Genomic DNA, 16,975 nt, shown 5'->3' on the forward strand with positions numbered 1-16,975 from the left:
GTGGATTATATAAGAAACACCCCCGATTGGTGGTGGGGTATGTGTATGTGTCGGGGTGGTGGGCATATTTTACTATGCACTGTTTTATGTTGTGTGTATATTAAACTTGTTAAAAATTAATGAAAAATTAATAAATAAAACAGTTTAAATCAATAAAAACAATCGAAAACATCCAAAATAAATGCACAATAATAAGAGAACAGTAAGCATTCTATGAAAACTGCCACTGATTGAATATCAAAGAGCACCTAATAGAAAAAGCATATGTTAATATAGTAAAAAAATTGAATAATGATTATATGCAAACTGCAGATATTAGCAAGGGACTCAAAAGTTTCACTTTGAATATCACCCTTTCATTCAGCATCTGATCTCTTAACATTACCTGAGTGTTTGTATTTTGGAAACGCTCTATGACCTTAGAAATAAAGGTCTTCATTTGGTCGAACTGATAATTTCTTATACTTCCTGAACCATCAATCAGAAAAACAATGTCAGCAGGGCGCCTGGTACATGCTATGGAAGTAAGGCCAATGGAGAAGAAAATGGGGGGGGGGGAGAGAATAGCATATCGTCAAGCAGATGACAAAATAAATAAAATAATATACATACGATAAGAAATAAATTATTCAGAAAATGAATCATTGTCTAAACTTAATGCATGATAGCAGTGCGTGTCTGTGAGATACTGTAAGATGACTGACATATAATTATTCCACGTTCTTCTCCGAAATGAGCTGATCTTCATCGTCGTGCGCGTAATTCTACAAGAATCTTTGCTCACACTTAATTCAGAATAAGCTCCATTCAGCTCAATGCATCTGGGTCAAAAGTGGATTGCTCCCAGTTTGGTCCAGTTCTATGACCTGGTAGCGCCAGCAGTGGGATGCTCCGCCCACCCACTCACCTGGGAGGCTCCGCCCACCCACCCACCAGGGATGCTCTGCCCACCTGCCCGGGATGCTTCGGCGCATGCTTAGAACCATCATGTCCATGCCAGGGTGGATTCTGGATTTTCTCCCTGCCGGTTTGCTCAATGGTGGGCCTTGGGTGCATGCACACATTGTACACCTGCAGCCCACCCCACATGTACATGTGCATTGCTTTAAAAATGTATGCACAGAACCTAAAAACAATATAAACCAGTTTGGAGGTGTGGCAGCTGTAATAAGCTGCTCCCATTGTGGGCCACTCTATGGAGTGGAAGTAAATTCCAGGATGCATACCTTGGCATGCACTGGCATGCGCCCACATGCTAGATTCAGTTTCTGTGCATGCACCTGAAGCCAAATCTTGTATGAGGATGCTCGCGCAAGTGAGGTTTTGGTGATTTTTGCCAATTTTTTGCTCCTGCACATGCGCGGAAGCAAAAATATCAATGAAAATCGCTGAAATCTCACTCGTGCGCGTGTTCTCACACAAGATTAGGCTTCTGTGCATGTGCGGAAACTGAATCTCGCATGGGGGTGGATGCCATTGCTCGCCGCTGGACCGCTCTGGTAGCGCCGGTGGCGGGCAGCCCTTCATTGTGTGGCGGACCTGGGTTGTTGCTGGTTCCAGCGACCCAGGCCGCCAACTTACTACCAGTTCTATTAAACAGACCTGAACTGGGAGGAACCTACCCCTAGCATGCATGGAATTGCCTGTATGAACCGCTATGTAAAGGATTTTAAAGCCCACAACTGATCCAGGGCTCTTGGAGAGTTTAGGTAGTCCTTGTCATTATTGATGTTGAAATATGGATTTTAGTCATAAGTAGAGGCATCAAGAGCCCCAGTGACACGGTGGTTAGAATGTAGTACTGCAGGGTACTTCTACAGACTGCTGGCTGCCAGTAGTTCAGCAGCTTGAGTCTTTTCAGCTCAAGGTTGACTCAGACTTTCATCCTTCCAAGGTTGGTAAAATGAGGACACAGGTTGTTGGGGGCAATGGGCAACTCTGTAAACTGCTTAGAGAGGGCTGTAAAGCACTGTGAAGAGGTATATAAGGCTATTGCTACCACATGATCAGATTGAAAGTTACTATAAATTTTAATGACAGTTCTTATGCACATACAATGGTTGTTAAGTGAATCCATTTCCTACAATGGACTTTTTTTGGGGGGGTGGGGGTTGGAAACCAGAAATAAATACTAGGAACCAGCAAAAAAAAAAGAGTCAGAAATTGTAGTCCCATAACTGGGACTGCTGGATCACGTGATTTTAGTATGTGGCCATTGCAACTTCACAAATGGGTTATACTTAGCTCTGGGGAGGTCAGTTGTAACTTCAAACAGTTGTTAAGCAACTGGTCATGAGTAGTGTTGGGCGAACTAAACCTGCAAAGTTCGGGTTCATACCAAACCCGAACCCGAATTTTTGCAAAAGTTCGGTGAAAGTTTGGGTTCGAGTTTGGGAGAGCACCAGGAAGCACCGCCGCCCAGCTGTCACCTTCCGAAACAGCCAGGGAGCAGTTGGCCAGTCAGGAGATGAAAAAGGAGGTGGGGAATCCCACGAGGAGATTCCAGGGGCGGAGCTTGGACGTCACTGAGATGTCCTTCCTGGCCAGCTGAAATGGGGACTCCAGGAAGGACGTCTCAGTGACATCAAAGCTCCACCCCTGGAATCCCCTCGTGGAATTCCCCACCTCCTTTTGCGCCTCCCGACCGGCTGACAGCTCCCCAGCTGTTCTGGGAAGTGCCGCTGCTCAGCTGTCACCCTCAGAAACAGTGAGGGCACTTCTCAGAGGTCTCCCATATGCCGAACCTGGAAGTTCGGCAAAAGTTCGGGTTTGGGAGAACACCGGGAAGCGCCCCGACTGTCCCGGAAGGTGACAGCTGGGTGGCAGTGCTTCCTGGCGCTTTAAAATTTGGGCGCCGACCTTCAACCCGAACTTTGTTGGGTTCGCCCAAAACTAGTCATGAGACTATGAAAAATATGAAAGATTAGGTAGGTTTACCTTATCTGACATTATATTTTCACATAGATGATCTCTTAACAAGTGTAGGTTGTTCTTTTTTTCTTGCATCTGGATCTCACCTGGCAGTTGATCTGGAAAGCGCTGGAGCTGCCTCAAATTCTGGTCCAAGAGGAAGCAATAACCTTTGAGAAATATGTATTCCCCACAAGTTTGGTGCACTCTGGGCCCACATACCTGTGAGGGGAAATAAAGCCATTTACTGACCAGGGACAGAAAATCTGGCAAGGTCAAACTCCACTTAAATTATTTAATCTTCTTTTAACTTTGAATTTTAGTTATTTTACTCCTAGTTTAATTGCCTCCTAATATCAGTCTTCCATCTTTCCAAAGTCAGTAAAACGAGCATCCAGATTGTTGGAGGCAATATGCTGACTCTGTAAACCGCTTAGAAATAAGACTCTAAAACACTGTGAAGTGGTCTATAAGTCTACGCGCTATTGCTATACTTCTTCTGTTTATTTATTTATTATTATTTATTAATCAGATTTGTATGCCGCCACCCTCCACAGACTCGGGGCGGCTCACAGCTATAATGATACAATGTAAACAAATCTAATATTTAAGTTAATTTAAAACCCCAATTTAGAAACCAATCATACATACTAACATACCATGCATAAATTATATAAGCCTAGGGGGAGGGAGAGTCTCAATTCCCCCATGCCTGACGACAGAGGTGGGTTTTAAGGAGCTTACGAAAGGCAAGGAGGGTGGGGGCAACTCTGATATCTGGGGGCAGCTGGTTCCAGAAGGTCGGGGCCGCCACAGAGAAGGCTCTTCCCCTGGGTCTCACCAAACGACATTGTTTAGTTGACGGGACCCGGAGAAGGCCAACTCTGTGGGACCTAACTGGTCACTGGGATTCGTGCGGCAGAAGGCGGTCCCGGAGATATTCTGGTCCGTTGCCATGCAGGGCTTTATAGGTCATAACCAACACTTTGAATTGTGACCAGAAACTGATCGGCAACCAATGCAGACTGCGGAGTGTTGGTGTGACATGGGTGTATTTAGGTTTAAATTGCATACCACCCCAAATCATTCAGTGTGGGACATGGGTGGTTTCTAAATTTGATATATAAATAAATAAGGCCTCCTGATCCTTAATTTCATAAACAGGTAATTCTCAACCTATAACCACAATTGAGCCAAAAATTTATGTTGCTGAGCGAGATGGTTGTTAAGGGAGCTTTGGATCATTTTTCTGCCTATTTTCCCACAACGTTTAAGTGAATCACTGCACTTCAAGGGTGGGTTCCTACTGGTGTGCCCCATTGTTCCGTTCCAGTAGGAGCCCACCTATTGCATAATTGTGCACGCAATGGCTTTGCATGGGTGCCGCCATCTTTTTTTAAAAGTTTTTTTAAATTGTCCCTCTGCGCATGCACAGAGAGCCGAAATCGTGGGAGAGGACACCCATGTAGTGAGTGCATGTGCAGGCACAGTCACGATGCACCCGGGTAGCGAAAGGTAAGTGGAACCCAGCCCTACCGATCAGCAACCGATTAGGTCCCACAGAGTTGGCCTTCTCCGGGTCCCATCGACTAAACAATGTCGTCTGGCAGGTCCCAGGGGAAGAGCCTTCTCTGTGGCAGCCCCGGCCCTCTGGAACCAGCTCCCCCTGGAGATTAGAACTGCCCCCACCCTCCTTGCCTTTCGTAAACTCCTTAAAACCCACCTTTGTCGCCAGGCATGGGGCAATTGAGATATCTCCCCCGGGCCTATACAATTTATGTATGGTATGCTTGTATGTATGTCTGCTTAATAATGGGGTTTTTTAAATGTTTTTTTTAATTATTAGATTTGTTATAAATTGTTTTATTGTGTTGTGAGCCACCCGGAGTCTACGGAGAATCAGGCCAAAGCCCATCGAGTGCAGCATTCTTTGTTGCATAGTGGCCCACCAATTGCACATGGGGATCTTGAGCAGAAGATCCCGGGAGAGTGGGAGTGGTGCAAATTTCCCCGGGGCAGTTCATTCCACAGGGCCTGGCCCCCCACAGATAAAGCTCTTCCCCTAGGGCCCGCCAGATGACATTGTTTGGCTGATGGGACCTGGAGAAGGCCAACTCTGTGAGCCCTAACTGGTCACTGGGATACATGAGGCAAGAGACGGTCCTGTAGGTAATCTGGTTATAGGTTATAATAGTCTGAATGTGCTTATTCCTTTTCTCTTCATCCTTTATCACTTCCCATGGACCTAGTGTCTGTCACCTCACTTTTCAAGACTTTCTAAAGTCTGTAGCGCTGCCACCTGATACCCAAAGACCCATCTCACTGCTACCAATCTAATGACAAAGACACTACCTTACCAGCACTTGAGACTCACTAGCCGAAACAGATAAACCAAGAGACATGTTGACTGCATCAGCAGGTCCTGGGAAGGCAAATAAATAAATAAAAATAAAGCGAATAAGACATACACTGGCTATGAATGTTGCATTCTAAATTTTATTTTATTATTTAATTCATTCAGTTTAATGCTGCCTATCTTCAAATGACTTGGGAGGATCACAATAATTGTGCTGACCTCTATTTTTTTTTAAAAGCCCATTCCTTGAAGGAAATACATGATGATTTCTTCAAAGTAAGCCTGAATTGCAGAAAGTTACATCTTAGGAGGACATAAGGATGGTACTCGGGTGATAATCATCAAAGGATTTCACCTAGAATAAGTTGCATTCATGACCAGCTTGAATTGGACATATAAGAGAAGCCTAGGCAAACATTCCAAACTGTGTTCTGTGGAAATCATAAGATTTCAGAAGATAATGATGAAGATTTAAATTTATAAACCATCCAGAGATGGCAGGAGGGAGGGAGGGAGGGAGGAAGGAAGGAAGGAAGGGAGGAAAGAAAGAAAGAAAGAAAGAAAGAAAGAAAGATTTGTGAAGGAAAAATCCATTGTGTATAAAATAATTTAAGTTTTATTTTAAGAATACCAGTATTTGATGTCTGTAGCTTCTGTCCTTAAACAAGATAAGGGTTTCCTGTTTTTCCTTTAAGGATATCAGTATTTGCTGTCTTTAGCTTCTGTCTTTAACAAGATACGGATTTCCTGTTTTTCCTTATCTTGTGACTGTTATTTTAACAAGATAAATGTTTGCTGTTTTTCCAATAAACCATATAAGGTAGTATTCATCCCCAGGAGAAAGAAACAGGGACCATATTTAGGCAAGGAATTCTGTGTACCCCTGTGATAGGTTGAGGAATTCTATGTACCTTTGTGACTTGTAAAACGATATAACCTGCTCTTTAGCTTCTGTACAAGTGTCTCTTCCCTTATGAAGAGTACCCGCTTTGCAAACCGTTTTTGATATACCCAGAGAGAATAAACATTTCTGTTCTCTTTGTCCAAACGTCTCGTGTGAAACTTTTTCATAAAAATTTCAGCACACAATTTGTCTTCTTAATGTACCTCCCCAAAGAAAAGAAATACATTACAGTTTACATCTGGCCCTAGATGACTTAAGCACAATAAATTATTTTCTGGAAATTCAATATGCATGCAATACATTTTTAAAATATGAGTGAAAAATTTAAGTATTTAAAAAGTCAATATTAAATGCTGAGGTTCCTGGTTTAAACATCAAGGGATCAAAGAGTTCAGTGCTTACTCTGGAGATCTATCTCCTGGCATCCACCTGACTTGCTTGAAGTTGCTTGGCACTTGTAAAGTTTTCCTGTTTCATTCACACCTCCCTGCTGAAGTGGAGCACCTACTAACACCCTGTCAACAGGAGGGGAAACACAGACAAAGTAGAATAGTCAAATCAGAAATCTACTCAGAGAAGGACCCAATCAGGACTCAGCTGCTCGGACTAACCGACCAGAACTCAGTACACACACAAAGAGAAAATAATCTTAATGCTGGCTTTGATAACGGGTCCAAAGACGGGCTACAAGAATGATGGAAGGTCTTAAGGATAAAACTTGTCAGGAAAGACTTAATGAACTCAATCTGTATAGTCTGGAGGACAGAAGGAAAAGGGGGGACATGATCGAAACATTTAAATAGGTCAAAGAGTTAAATAAGGTTCAGGAGGGGTGTTTTTAATAGGAAAGTGAACACAAGAACAAGGGGACACAATCTGAAGTTAGTTGGGGGAAAGATCAAAAGTAACATGAGAAAATATTATTTTACTGAAAGAGTAGTAGATCCTTGGAACAAACTTCCAGCAGATGTGGTTGGTAAATCCACAGTAACTGAATTTAAACATGCCTGGGATAAACATATATCCATTGTAAGATAAAATACAGGAAATAGTATAAGGGCAGACTAGATGGACCATGAGGTCTTTTTCTGCTGTCAGTCTTCTATGTTTCTATGTTTCTATAATATGGCTTTGATAATAAATCAAACTTTCTATGTGAACACAGCAGTGGATTGAGATTTATTTCTCAGATGCTAGTTGGTTCGCTGGCAACAGGTTGGTATTTGCTTTAGCTCAGTGTTTTTCAAATAGTGGGGTGGGTCCCCCTGGGGGTACGGAATTATGCCGGGGAGGGGGGCGCTTGACCCCAGGGAACATGCTTTTTTTTTGTCACAAGGAGTAGGGATTTTTACACCGAACAATAACACACAGCACAAAGTAGGAGATATGAAGTTCATATAACAAACCCTTAAAAGACACCATGGGAAAATATTTAACAGGGATGAAAAGAAAGGAGAAGAGAGATGGAGATAATGAGACAAACATAAGTCTCCTGAAAGCTAAGATGAGGAAAGATGAATTCAATTCAATTTCAATTCAATTTATTAGATTTGTATGCTGCCCCTCTCCAAAGACTCGGGGCGGCTCACAACAGTAATAAAAACAGTATAACAATGGATGAAGCATATATAGTGCTTGGCTTCACTGTGACTATGGTGGGAGACGAGGAAAGACCGGTATGTTTACTGTGTCTAAAAATGTTAGCAGCAGACAGTATGAAGCCAAATAAATTAAGGTGTCACTTAAATCTTATATGCTGATAAGCTGTATGGATTTTTTCAGCAAAACATGCTGAATATTGCAAACAATCATCCCGTTGCCGGAGGAAAAAATCATGTTTTAAGAACTTTGGACTTTGGAGATAAAGATAAAGAGAAGGGGGGGAGTAGCTAATTAACAACAGAAGTGTTCAATTGCTATTGAAATGACTTGGAAAGCTACAGCGAAAACCCAGGATTGTGCTTTTTTTGGATTAACAATTTGGATCTAAAAAGAAATTAAAAATGAAATGAAATGAAGTTTAAAAAAAACCCCTTTTTTAAATTTAAAATAAACATAAAAGGAATTTGGTGTTGCCATCTGCTGGTGTCATCTACTGGTGAAGGTGAGATGTGAGCTGAGGTTTTTTTATTAGTGGTGGATTGTTTGACCAGATGTGACCTTGGAGAAAGAAACCAGCTGGATTGTTGACATGCAATATACAAAGAAGAAATGAAACAAAACATTGCTAATTTTGAATTTGAACTCTGAATTAACTTTGGGGAAAAAGGAAGATAAAGTTACTTCACATGAGAAGTATTTGAAGTAAGAAATGTTGGTATGAATTAATAAGTATTATTTGGCTGAATGTCATTGTTTCTTTGTTTCATTGTTTTTACCTTTATTTATTTATTTATTTATTATTTAGATTTGTATGCCGCCCCTCTCCGCACACTCGGGGCGGCTCACAACAAAGTGAAACAATTTACAACAAATCTAAATTACAGTTTAAAAATATTTTAAAAACCCCATTTTCTAAACAAACATACATACAGACATACCATTCATGAATTGTGTATGCCCGGGGGAGATGTCTCAGTTCCCCCATGCCTGACGACAAAGGTGGGTCTTAAGGAGCTTACAAAAGGCAAGGAGAGTAGGGGCAGTTCTAATCTCCAGGGGGGAGTTGGTTCCAGAGGGTCGGGGCCGCCACAGAGTAGGCTCTTCCCCTGGGGCCCGCCAACCGACATTGTTTAGTTGACGAGACCCGGAGAAGGCCCACTCTGTGGGACCTAATCGGTCGCTGGGATTCGTGCGGCAGCAGGCGGTCTCGGAGATATTCTGGTACAGTGCCATGAAGGGCTTTAAAGGTCATAACCAACACTTTGAATTGTGACCGGAAATTGATTTAGTAAGAGACTGGTTACATAAGGGTTTTTATCCTTTAGAAAAATGTATAAGTAGGAGAGAAGGCACTGCAGCCTAGCATCAAGATGTTAGAGATATTGGTGTTATCAAATACTGGAAGGAATATCAATGGTGAATTTAATTAGAAGACTCATTATGTATTGGACTGACAGACAAAGATAGATAGATAGATAGATAGATAGATAGATAGATAGATAGATAGATAGATAGATAGAGATAGAGATAGAGATAGAGATAGAGATAGAGATAGAGATAGAGATAGAGATGATAGATAGATAGATAGATAGATAGATAGATAGATAGATAGATAGAGATAGATAGAGATAGATAGAGATAGATAGAGATATAGATAATAGATAGATAGATAGATAGATAGATAGATAGATATAGATGATAGATAGATAGATAGATATAGATGATAGATAGATAGATAGATAGATAGATAGATAGATAGATAGATAGATAGATAGATAGATAGATAGATAGATAGATGATAGATGATAATTCTTTAATCTGGATGACAAAATTAGAAAGTTAAGGGCAGCAGAAAAAAATGTTGCATACTAAGAATAAATATGAATTAAGAATTTTTTTGTGATTTTATATGATATACTAACGTATTGGTTTTTTTATTTTACCAAAAAGAGATGTTATATTGTATTGTATGTTAGATGGTGGAGAATTTTTTAAAAAAAAAATTATATTCCCCCACCCCACCAAAAGAATTCAAATGACTAGCAAAGAGTATAAATCTTTCCATTCCCCACCATTCAGTCAGAGCCGAGGAAGCTTCTTGAGTGAGAAGCCGAAACACCTTCAAAGAAAAACAAGGAAGCCTAGTAGAAAAGCCACCTCTGGAAAACCCAATTTTAACTTGTCAAGGTTGAGCAACATTGTCTTAGCCCTAGACAGACTGACGTCACCTACCCGGCATTTGCACCACTTCCAAATTGCGCCACACTGTAGCCAAAACTCTTCACGGCCTCTCGGAAGGTGACCGGTTGTTCAGTGTCCACACTAAATCCATGGCACAGGTTCAGCACTACAGGATTAAACAAAATAAAGGTTTGTTTAGTTTTTTTCTACAGCAAGAAGAAGGGCAGCTCCATTAACATCCATTTCTTTGGATATAGGTGTTTTTGCAACTAGCCATGTTGTGCATTGTCTGTAACAATATAGAGTAGAGTAGAGTAGAGTAGAGTAGAGTAGAGTAGAGTAGAACAGAACAGAATAGAATAGAATAGAATTTTATTGGCCAAGTGTGATTGGACACACAAATAATTTTGTCTTGGTATACTGTATATACTTCTCAAGATGCCTAAAAGAAAAGATACATTTGTCAACGTATAACACTTAATGATAGTCTAGGAACATATAACCAATCAAATCATATTAGGAACCAGTCAATATAAATTATAATGAGACTCATCCAAGAGTTACAGCTTCTGTGCAAGTTGATAGTTGTATAAGAGAACTAACCAACAACCAAAAACACCAACTTTGTTAGACAATAAGTTTTGCCTATTTCTAGCTAACTTCTAAGTTCATTTTGGATCTGCCTATTATGTTTGTCAAGAAGGAAAAAAGAACATCAAGATATTAGGGGGGGAACCACCTTTAAAAAATAATGTTGTTGTTTTATGTTTTTGTATGGGTAATTTGAAGAAGTGGGCAGCTATATATGCAAGAGGGAAACATTTTTTTGGGATTGTTTTAAAAAAGGGAAGAAAATGACTCTCAATATGTGGCAACACTAACTTTTAAATTGTGTTGAACAGAGTCATCATTACAACTGCAAGAAAATAAGAGCTGGCTTCCTCATTTATCTTGAGGGGGAGAGTTATTTCTTTTTTTAAAAAAAATACAGTTTTCATGTTTAAAATAAGAAAGAAGTTTGATTATTGGGTAGATCAGAAATAATGCAGATCACAGTTCTCATTTAGCAACTGTCTCATACTGTGACAATTACAATGGTGATAAAAAAAGGAACTTGGTGGCCAATGCTGACACGATCTTTGTGAAGCAAAGAAAAGCCAAAATAAGACTCTAAGTGAAGATAGAATAGAATAGAATAGAATAGAATAGAATTTTTATTGGCCAAGTGTGATTGGACACACAAGGAATTTGTCTTGGTGCATATGCTCTCAGCGTACATAAAATAAAATATACATTTGTCAAGAATCATGTGATACGACACTTAATGATTGTCATAGGGTCAAATAAGCAATGAAGAAGCAATATTAATAAAAATCTTAGGATATAAGCAACAAGTTACAGTCATACAGTCAACATGGGAGGAAATGGGTGATAGGAATGATGAGAAAAACTAGTAGAATAGAAGTGCAGATTTAGTAGAAAGTCTGACAGTGTTGAGGGAATTATTTGTTTAGTAGAGTGATGTGATATTATTTATATCTCCTTCACTTAATAACCAAAGTGCTTGTTCCAACTGAGGCCCCTCAATGAGCACTATCTCTAGGCACAAATTATAGGCCTAAATCCACCTACCTAAGGTGTCCCCAACCTTAAGCCATGTTCTGCTACCAGGCTGCAGCCTGTTAGGAACCAGGCCGCTGAAGTGGCCCAGTGATTACGCAATTTTGGTGCGACAGCTCCGGTGCTGTCTTTGCCAGTCCGTGCACACCACCAACTTTTTTTCTAATTTTCAGTTATTTTGGGGGGGTCTCTGAGCATGTGCAGGAGCAAAATCGTTTCTCTGCACATATGCGGAAGCAAAATTGTGCTAGGTGTTGCGTGCACATAATCCTAGAGAGCATACACGCATGCAACGTGGCAATGCTCACTGATAGGAAGCGGTAAGAGGAACCCACCCCTGGATTAAAGGACTGGTGGCTAAACCATAAGATGAATGATTACAGGAACTAGGTATATCTAATTTAACAAAGAGAAGGACTGGAGGTGACAGGATAGCAGCCTTCCAATATCTGAGGAGCTTTCATAGAGAAGAGTGGATTGATCTATTCTCCAAGATATCTGAAAGGACAGCAAATAATAATGATAAGGATAAGGATAAGGACAAGGACAATAGCAACAGCAACAACAATAATAATAATAATAATTAGGAAATAATTAAGAAACAGATGAAACAATCGATCACATGCTCAGCTGCTGCAAAAAGATTGCACAGACTAACTACAAGCATAGACATGATGCTGTGGCACAGATGATCCACTGGAACTTGCGCCGGAACTACCATTTCCCAGTGGCAAAGAACTGGTGGGATCATAAGCCCAAAAAAGTGGTCGAAAATGAGAAAGTAAAACTACTGTGGGACTTCCGACTTCAGACTGACTGAATTCTGAAGCATAACACACCAGATATCTTGATTGTGGAGAAAAAAAAGTATGGATCATCGACATCGCAATCCCAGGGGACAGCAGAATTGAGGAGAAGCAGCTAGAGAAATTAGTGAAATACGAAGATCTAAAAATTGAGCTGCAACGACTCTGGCATAAGCCAGTGAAAGTGGTCCCAGTGGTACTTGGCACGCTGGGCGCAGTGCCAAAGGATCTCAGCAGACATTTGAAAACCATCGGAATTGACAAAATCTCCATCTGTCAATTGCAAAAGGCCACTTTACTGGGATCGGCAAACATAATTCGTCGCTACATCATGCAGTCCTAGGTGCTTGGGAAGCGCCCGACTGGTGATGAAATACAAAATCCAGCCTAGTGATCTCGTTTGCTGTGTTGTATTAACACAATAATAATAATAATTTATTAGATTTGTATGCCCCCTCTCTCCAACAAAACAATACATAGTTCACAACAAAACAATACATAGTATACAAATCCAGTACAATACATAGCTCACAACAAAACAACACATAGTATACAAATCCAGTTTAAAAACAGTTTAAAACCCTTATAAAAAATAATCATACAGCCCAAACAAACCATACATGAATCATAATAACTAAGGGTATATTAATTTCCACATGCCTGGCAACAGAGGTGGGTTTTCAAAAGTTTACGAAAGGCAAGGAGGGTGGGGGCAGTAACAAATGGAAGATTATCAGATACAGATCCAACCTAGAATTAAGGATAAATTTCCTCAGAGTGGGCAGTGGAACAGTTTGTCTCCGGATATTGCGGGCACTCCATCATTGAAGGTCCCCTAGAAGAGACTGGATAGCCATTTGTCTGGAGTGGTAGAAGTTCTCCTGTTTGGGGGTAGGACTAGAAGACCTCCAAGGTCCTTTCCAACTCTGTCATTCTGTATGATTTTGAGCAAGGAAAGGAAACTTCATGAAGTGGTGCTGAAGAGGATGATTCATGGAAATTAAAAGCCATGAAGAACCAGTGGAAAAATACCAATTGCATAGTCCAAGCCTACTCTTGATGATGTTCATCCATCGTGTTCAAAGAGGATTTTAACATCTAATGCAGTGATGACAAACCTTTTTTCCCTTGGGTGCCAAAAGAGCATAGGCATGAGCTATCACACATGTATGAGTGCCCACACCCATAATTAAATGCCTGGGGAGGGTGAAAACTGCTTCCCCTGCCCCAAAATGGCCCTCTGGAGGCTGGAAATGGCCAGTTTTCCCAACTTCTGGTGGGCCCAGTAGACTCTCTCCAGGCTCCAAAGTATTTCACTCTCTCCAGGTTCCAAAGTATTCCCTGGAGCTGGGGGAGGGTAAATTTGCCTTCCCTTATCCCCCCAGAGGCTCTCTGGAAACCAAAAACACCCTCCCAGAGCCTCTATATGAGCCAAAAACCAGCTGACTGGCACCCACATGCACATTGGAGCTGAGCTAGGGAAACAGCTCACATGCCAGCAGATATGGCTCTGTGTGCCATCTGTAGCACTCGTGCCATAGGTTCGCCATAGCTGATCTAATGGGTTGTGTGCTGTACGCAATGCGCCCGCAGGTGGCTGGTGAGGCCTATACGGGCATGAAATGTCCTGCCACAGGTTGGGCAGACATGTGTGGGCACCATTGTCATAGCATTTGCAGCTCTGGCTTTGCTGAGTGATGACTTCTCTTCTGCAGAAGAGAAGAAAGCACTCCGCAAAGCCTGAAGAGACTCTTGATAATCCCACATGATAATATACTACAGTATATTCTGGTGTAAAAAAAATCAGGGATCTGCAATTGTTCTAACTCTCAATGGAACAATAGGATAACAAGTTACTTGTTTGAGACCATTGGGAACACCACAGCATGTAAAACATGACTTCTTAAAGGGAAAAGCACACAAGGTAAAATGATGGTGGTGTCAAATACTATTTAGCAAAGGCAGGTAGTCCTTGCATACTGACCAGAATTTAGGACCAGCAACCAAGGCAGGCGTGTCCAACCTTGGCAACTTTAAGAACTGTGGACTTCAAATTTTAGAATTTCCCAGAAAGCAAGTTGAAGTTCACAGGTCTTAAAATTGCCAAGGTTAGACATTCCTGAACTAATGAAGGAATTCCTCCCTCCTGTTGTGGTTAGCTCTGGCCCTGCTCCTGCCCCAAGGACTGTGGATGTGGGGGAGACATCCACATGCTGCAGGCCTGTTTTGCCCCCGGTAAAATCTGCTGATGAAGGCTCCTCTGACCAAGAAGACATGAGTGACAGGGAGGAGGAGAGTGTGGCAGACAGCTCAGAAGGAGATCAATTCTCTAGCTCCTCCTTGGATTCAGAAAAAGAGATAATGATACAGCCACGCATGCAGAGAGCGATGCATAGGCAGCAACAACTGAGAGATTATTATCAAAGAAAATGAGGCCACCTGTGGTTGGGTGGGGCTGTGGTAATTAGTGAGGCTGCTATAAATAGCAGCCTGTGGGTTTGGCCATTGTGGAGGATTATCTGATCTTTGTGTTTCATGACTGCTTTACTGACTTTGACTTTTTGTGTGCTGATTTTCCCCCGCTTTGAAACTAAACCAGGGCAAAGTGTGTGTCACTTTGTGAAAGAAGGACTGTGAATTGCCTCACAGCTGCAAGCTAAGTATCTCAGAACTGATAAGGGACTTGTAAAAATTACCTGTTTGTTTGGAGACCAGTGCTCTTTGCTATACCAAAAGAGGGCTTGGTTTAAGTGAATTTTCGTTATAAAGAACATTGTTTCGAATTTTCAAACGTGTGTGTGTGTCTGAAATTTGTACCTGTGAATTTTTGGGAGGATTCTACCAGAGAGCCCGACAGAACACCTCCCTTGCCAGGTTTTAGTCTGGCAAGATTCTGTCTATAGATTTGTGAGCAAATAATTGAAGTCTGGTTAAATTATTCTACATCAAGGGTGTCAAACTCACTGCCCACTGGCTGGATGTGTCAGGCACTAGCCAAGCCCACCCCCGTTTTAGTGGACGAGGGAAAGTTGTGATATGTAATGCGATGTGACAATGCCAGTTTGCCACTCCTGTTCTATATCATTCTGAATTGTTCATTATATGGTTTGGATAAAAGATCAAAGACGCAAATATACATGGATCAGAAGGCAGGAAGTGAGTCTGGAATTGGTTTTGTGTATCATTTTAAACCAAGTTTTGCTTAAACTCTGTTTATTGACATAACTAGAGTTAAACAGGTTTGCAAGGCTATAAGCAGTTATGGGCTACCAAAATGTTTACTACCACACCGTGGGCATGGCTTATGCATTTCGTTTCAACATCTTTTGGTGCAAATTGGGTGCTCTGGGGTGGAGCTCCAAATTTTGCTACGGCAACTGTGTTCCTGACCGTTCCCGTAGGAGCCCATCACTGGCTATAAGCCATGGTTTACAAACCACTTATAATGTGAGAACACTACCATAGATATCTAGTACATGTCACAGTGACATCAGGTAACAGGGTGTCTGTAATAAAGGCTCGGAGTCTCTGTGCAAATCATGCAAATTATAATTATCATGTAAACATGAGCCAGCAGAGTGCAGGAACAGCCAAAATAGTTAACACAGTCCTTGGTTGCATAAATAAAAGTATAGAATTAAAAAACAGGCAGTATTATGTACTGCTTTATAAAGCCTTAGTAAGACCATACATGGAATACTGCATACAGTTTTGGCCACCACATTACAAAAAAGATGTTGAGACTTTGAAAAAAATGTCCACATCAGGGGCGGGTTCCTTTTATCTTCCTACCAGTGTGCTGCATGCACATAATGATACTTCACACACACATCCCCTCACAAAACTTTGCTTCCGTACATGCGCAGAGGGATGGTTATTCTTCTGCGCATGCTCAAAGAGCAAAAAACCCCACCCAAAATTAGAAAAAAAAGGTGGCACTGCACACAGACCACCAAAGACAGTACTGGAGCCATCATGCGCAAATTGCGTAATCAGTGGGCCACTACTGCACAGCCTCTGACCAACATCCAAACCATTCCATGCGCCACCCATATGCATGTGCACGTGACCCCTCCGCTCCTGGCACGCAATGGCAAGCCTGTTTTTCGCTCTCCCCAGGCTTCAAAGCCTTTTTAGGAGCCTGGGGAGAGGCCTTCCCCTGTTATGTCCAGAGGACAGTTAGGCCTTGTACCCGCCCCATACTCTTTGGGCGGGAAAATACTACAAGGGGATTGGTTGGCTCAGCCTGGCAGCCCGGCATATACAGCTGCCAGGCACGGCCATGTTGTCTTTTGTTTTTACTTCTGTAACCGTTACTCCTTGTTAATAAAGAACCGTTACTCACCACAAGAGTGCAGTCCCTCATTCTAGCGAGGATTTAACATCCCCACTAACCCGGAGGCAGAAAATGGCCCATTTGCAAGTTCTGCTTGAACCGGAAGGCCTGGTTTTTTTGCTCTCCCTAAGCTCCAGAGTCTTTCTAGGAGCCTAGGGAGACCAAAACAGCTTTCCCCATCCCTTCAGAGGTCCTCTGGGGGCTGGGAATAGCCCATTTCAAGGGAATTGGGCCATTTCTGGCCTCCTGGAGGCCTTCTC

At 41.8% G+C, this 16,975-nt stretch overlaps 1 protein-coding gene across 2 annotated transcripts in view; it reads right to left on the reverse strand.

Annotated features, from left to right (window-relative positions):
* The window catches only part of LOC139153160 (integrin alpha-M-like), a 69,099-nt gene that overhangs the window by 43,424 nt on the left and 8,700 nt on the right, over positions 1-16,975 (reverse strand). For both annotated transcript variants that reach the window (XM_070726785.1, XM_070726784.1), the window contains exons 2-6: positions 10,005-10,119; positions 6,573-6,685; positions 5,268-5,332; positions 3,018-3,132; positions 386-516 (exon numbers count right to left, since the gene is read on the reverse strand). In XM_070726785.1, coding sequence (XP_070582886.1) covers positions 386-516; positions 3,018-3,132; positions 5,268-5,332; positions 6,573-6,685; positions 10,005-10,119 — 539 coding nt within the window. The remainder of the gene's footprint in view (positions 1-385; positions 517-3,017; positions 3,133-5,267; positions 5,333-6,572; positions 6,686-10,004; positions 10,120-16,975) is intronic.

The sequence above is a fragment of the Erythrolamprus reginae genome, chromosome Z (genome assembly GCF_031021105.1).
Source record: "Erythrolamprus reginae isolate rEryReg1 chromosome Z, rEryReg1.hap1, whole genome shotgun sequence".
Taxonomy (NCBI): Eukaryota; Metazoa; Chordata; class Lepidosauria; order Squamata; family Dipsadidae; genus Erythrolamprus; species Erythrolamprus reginae.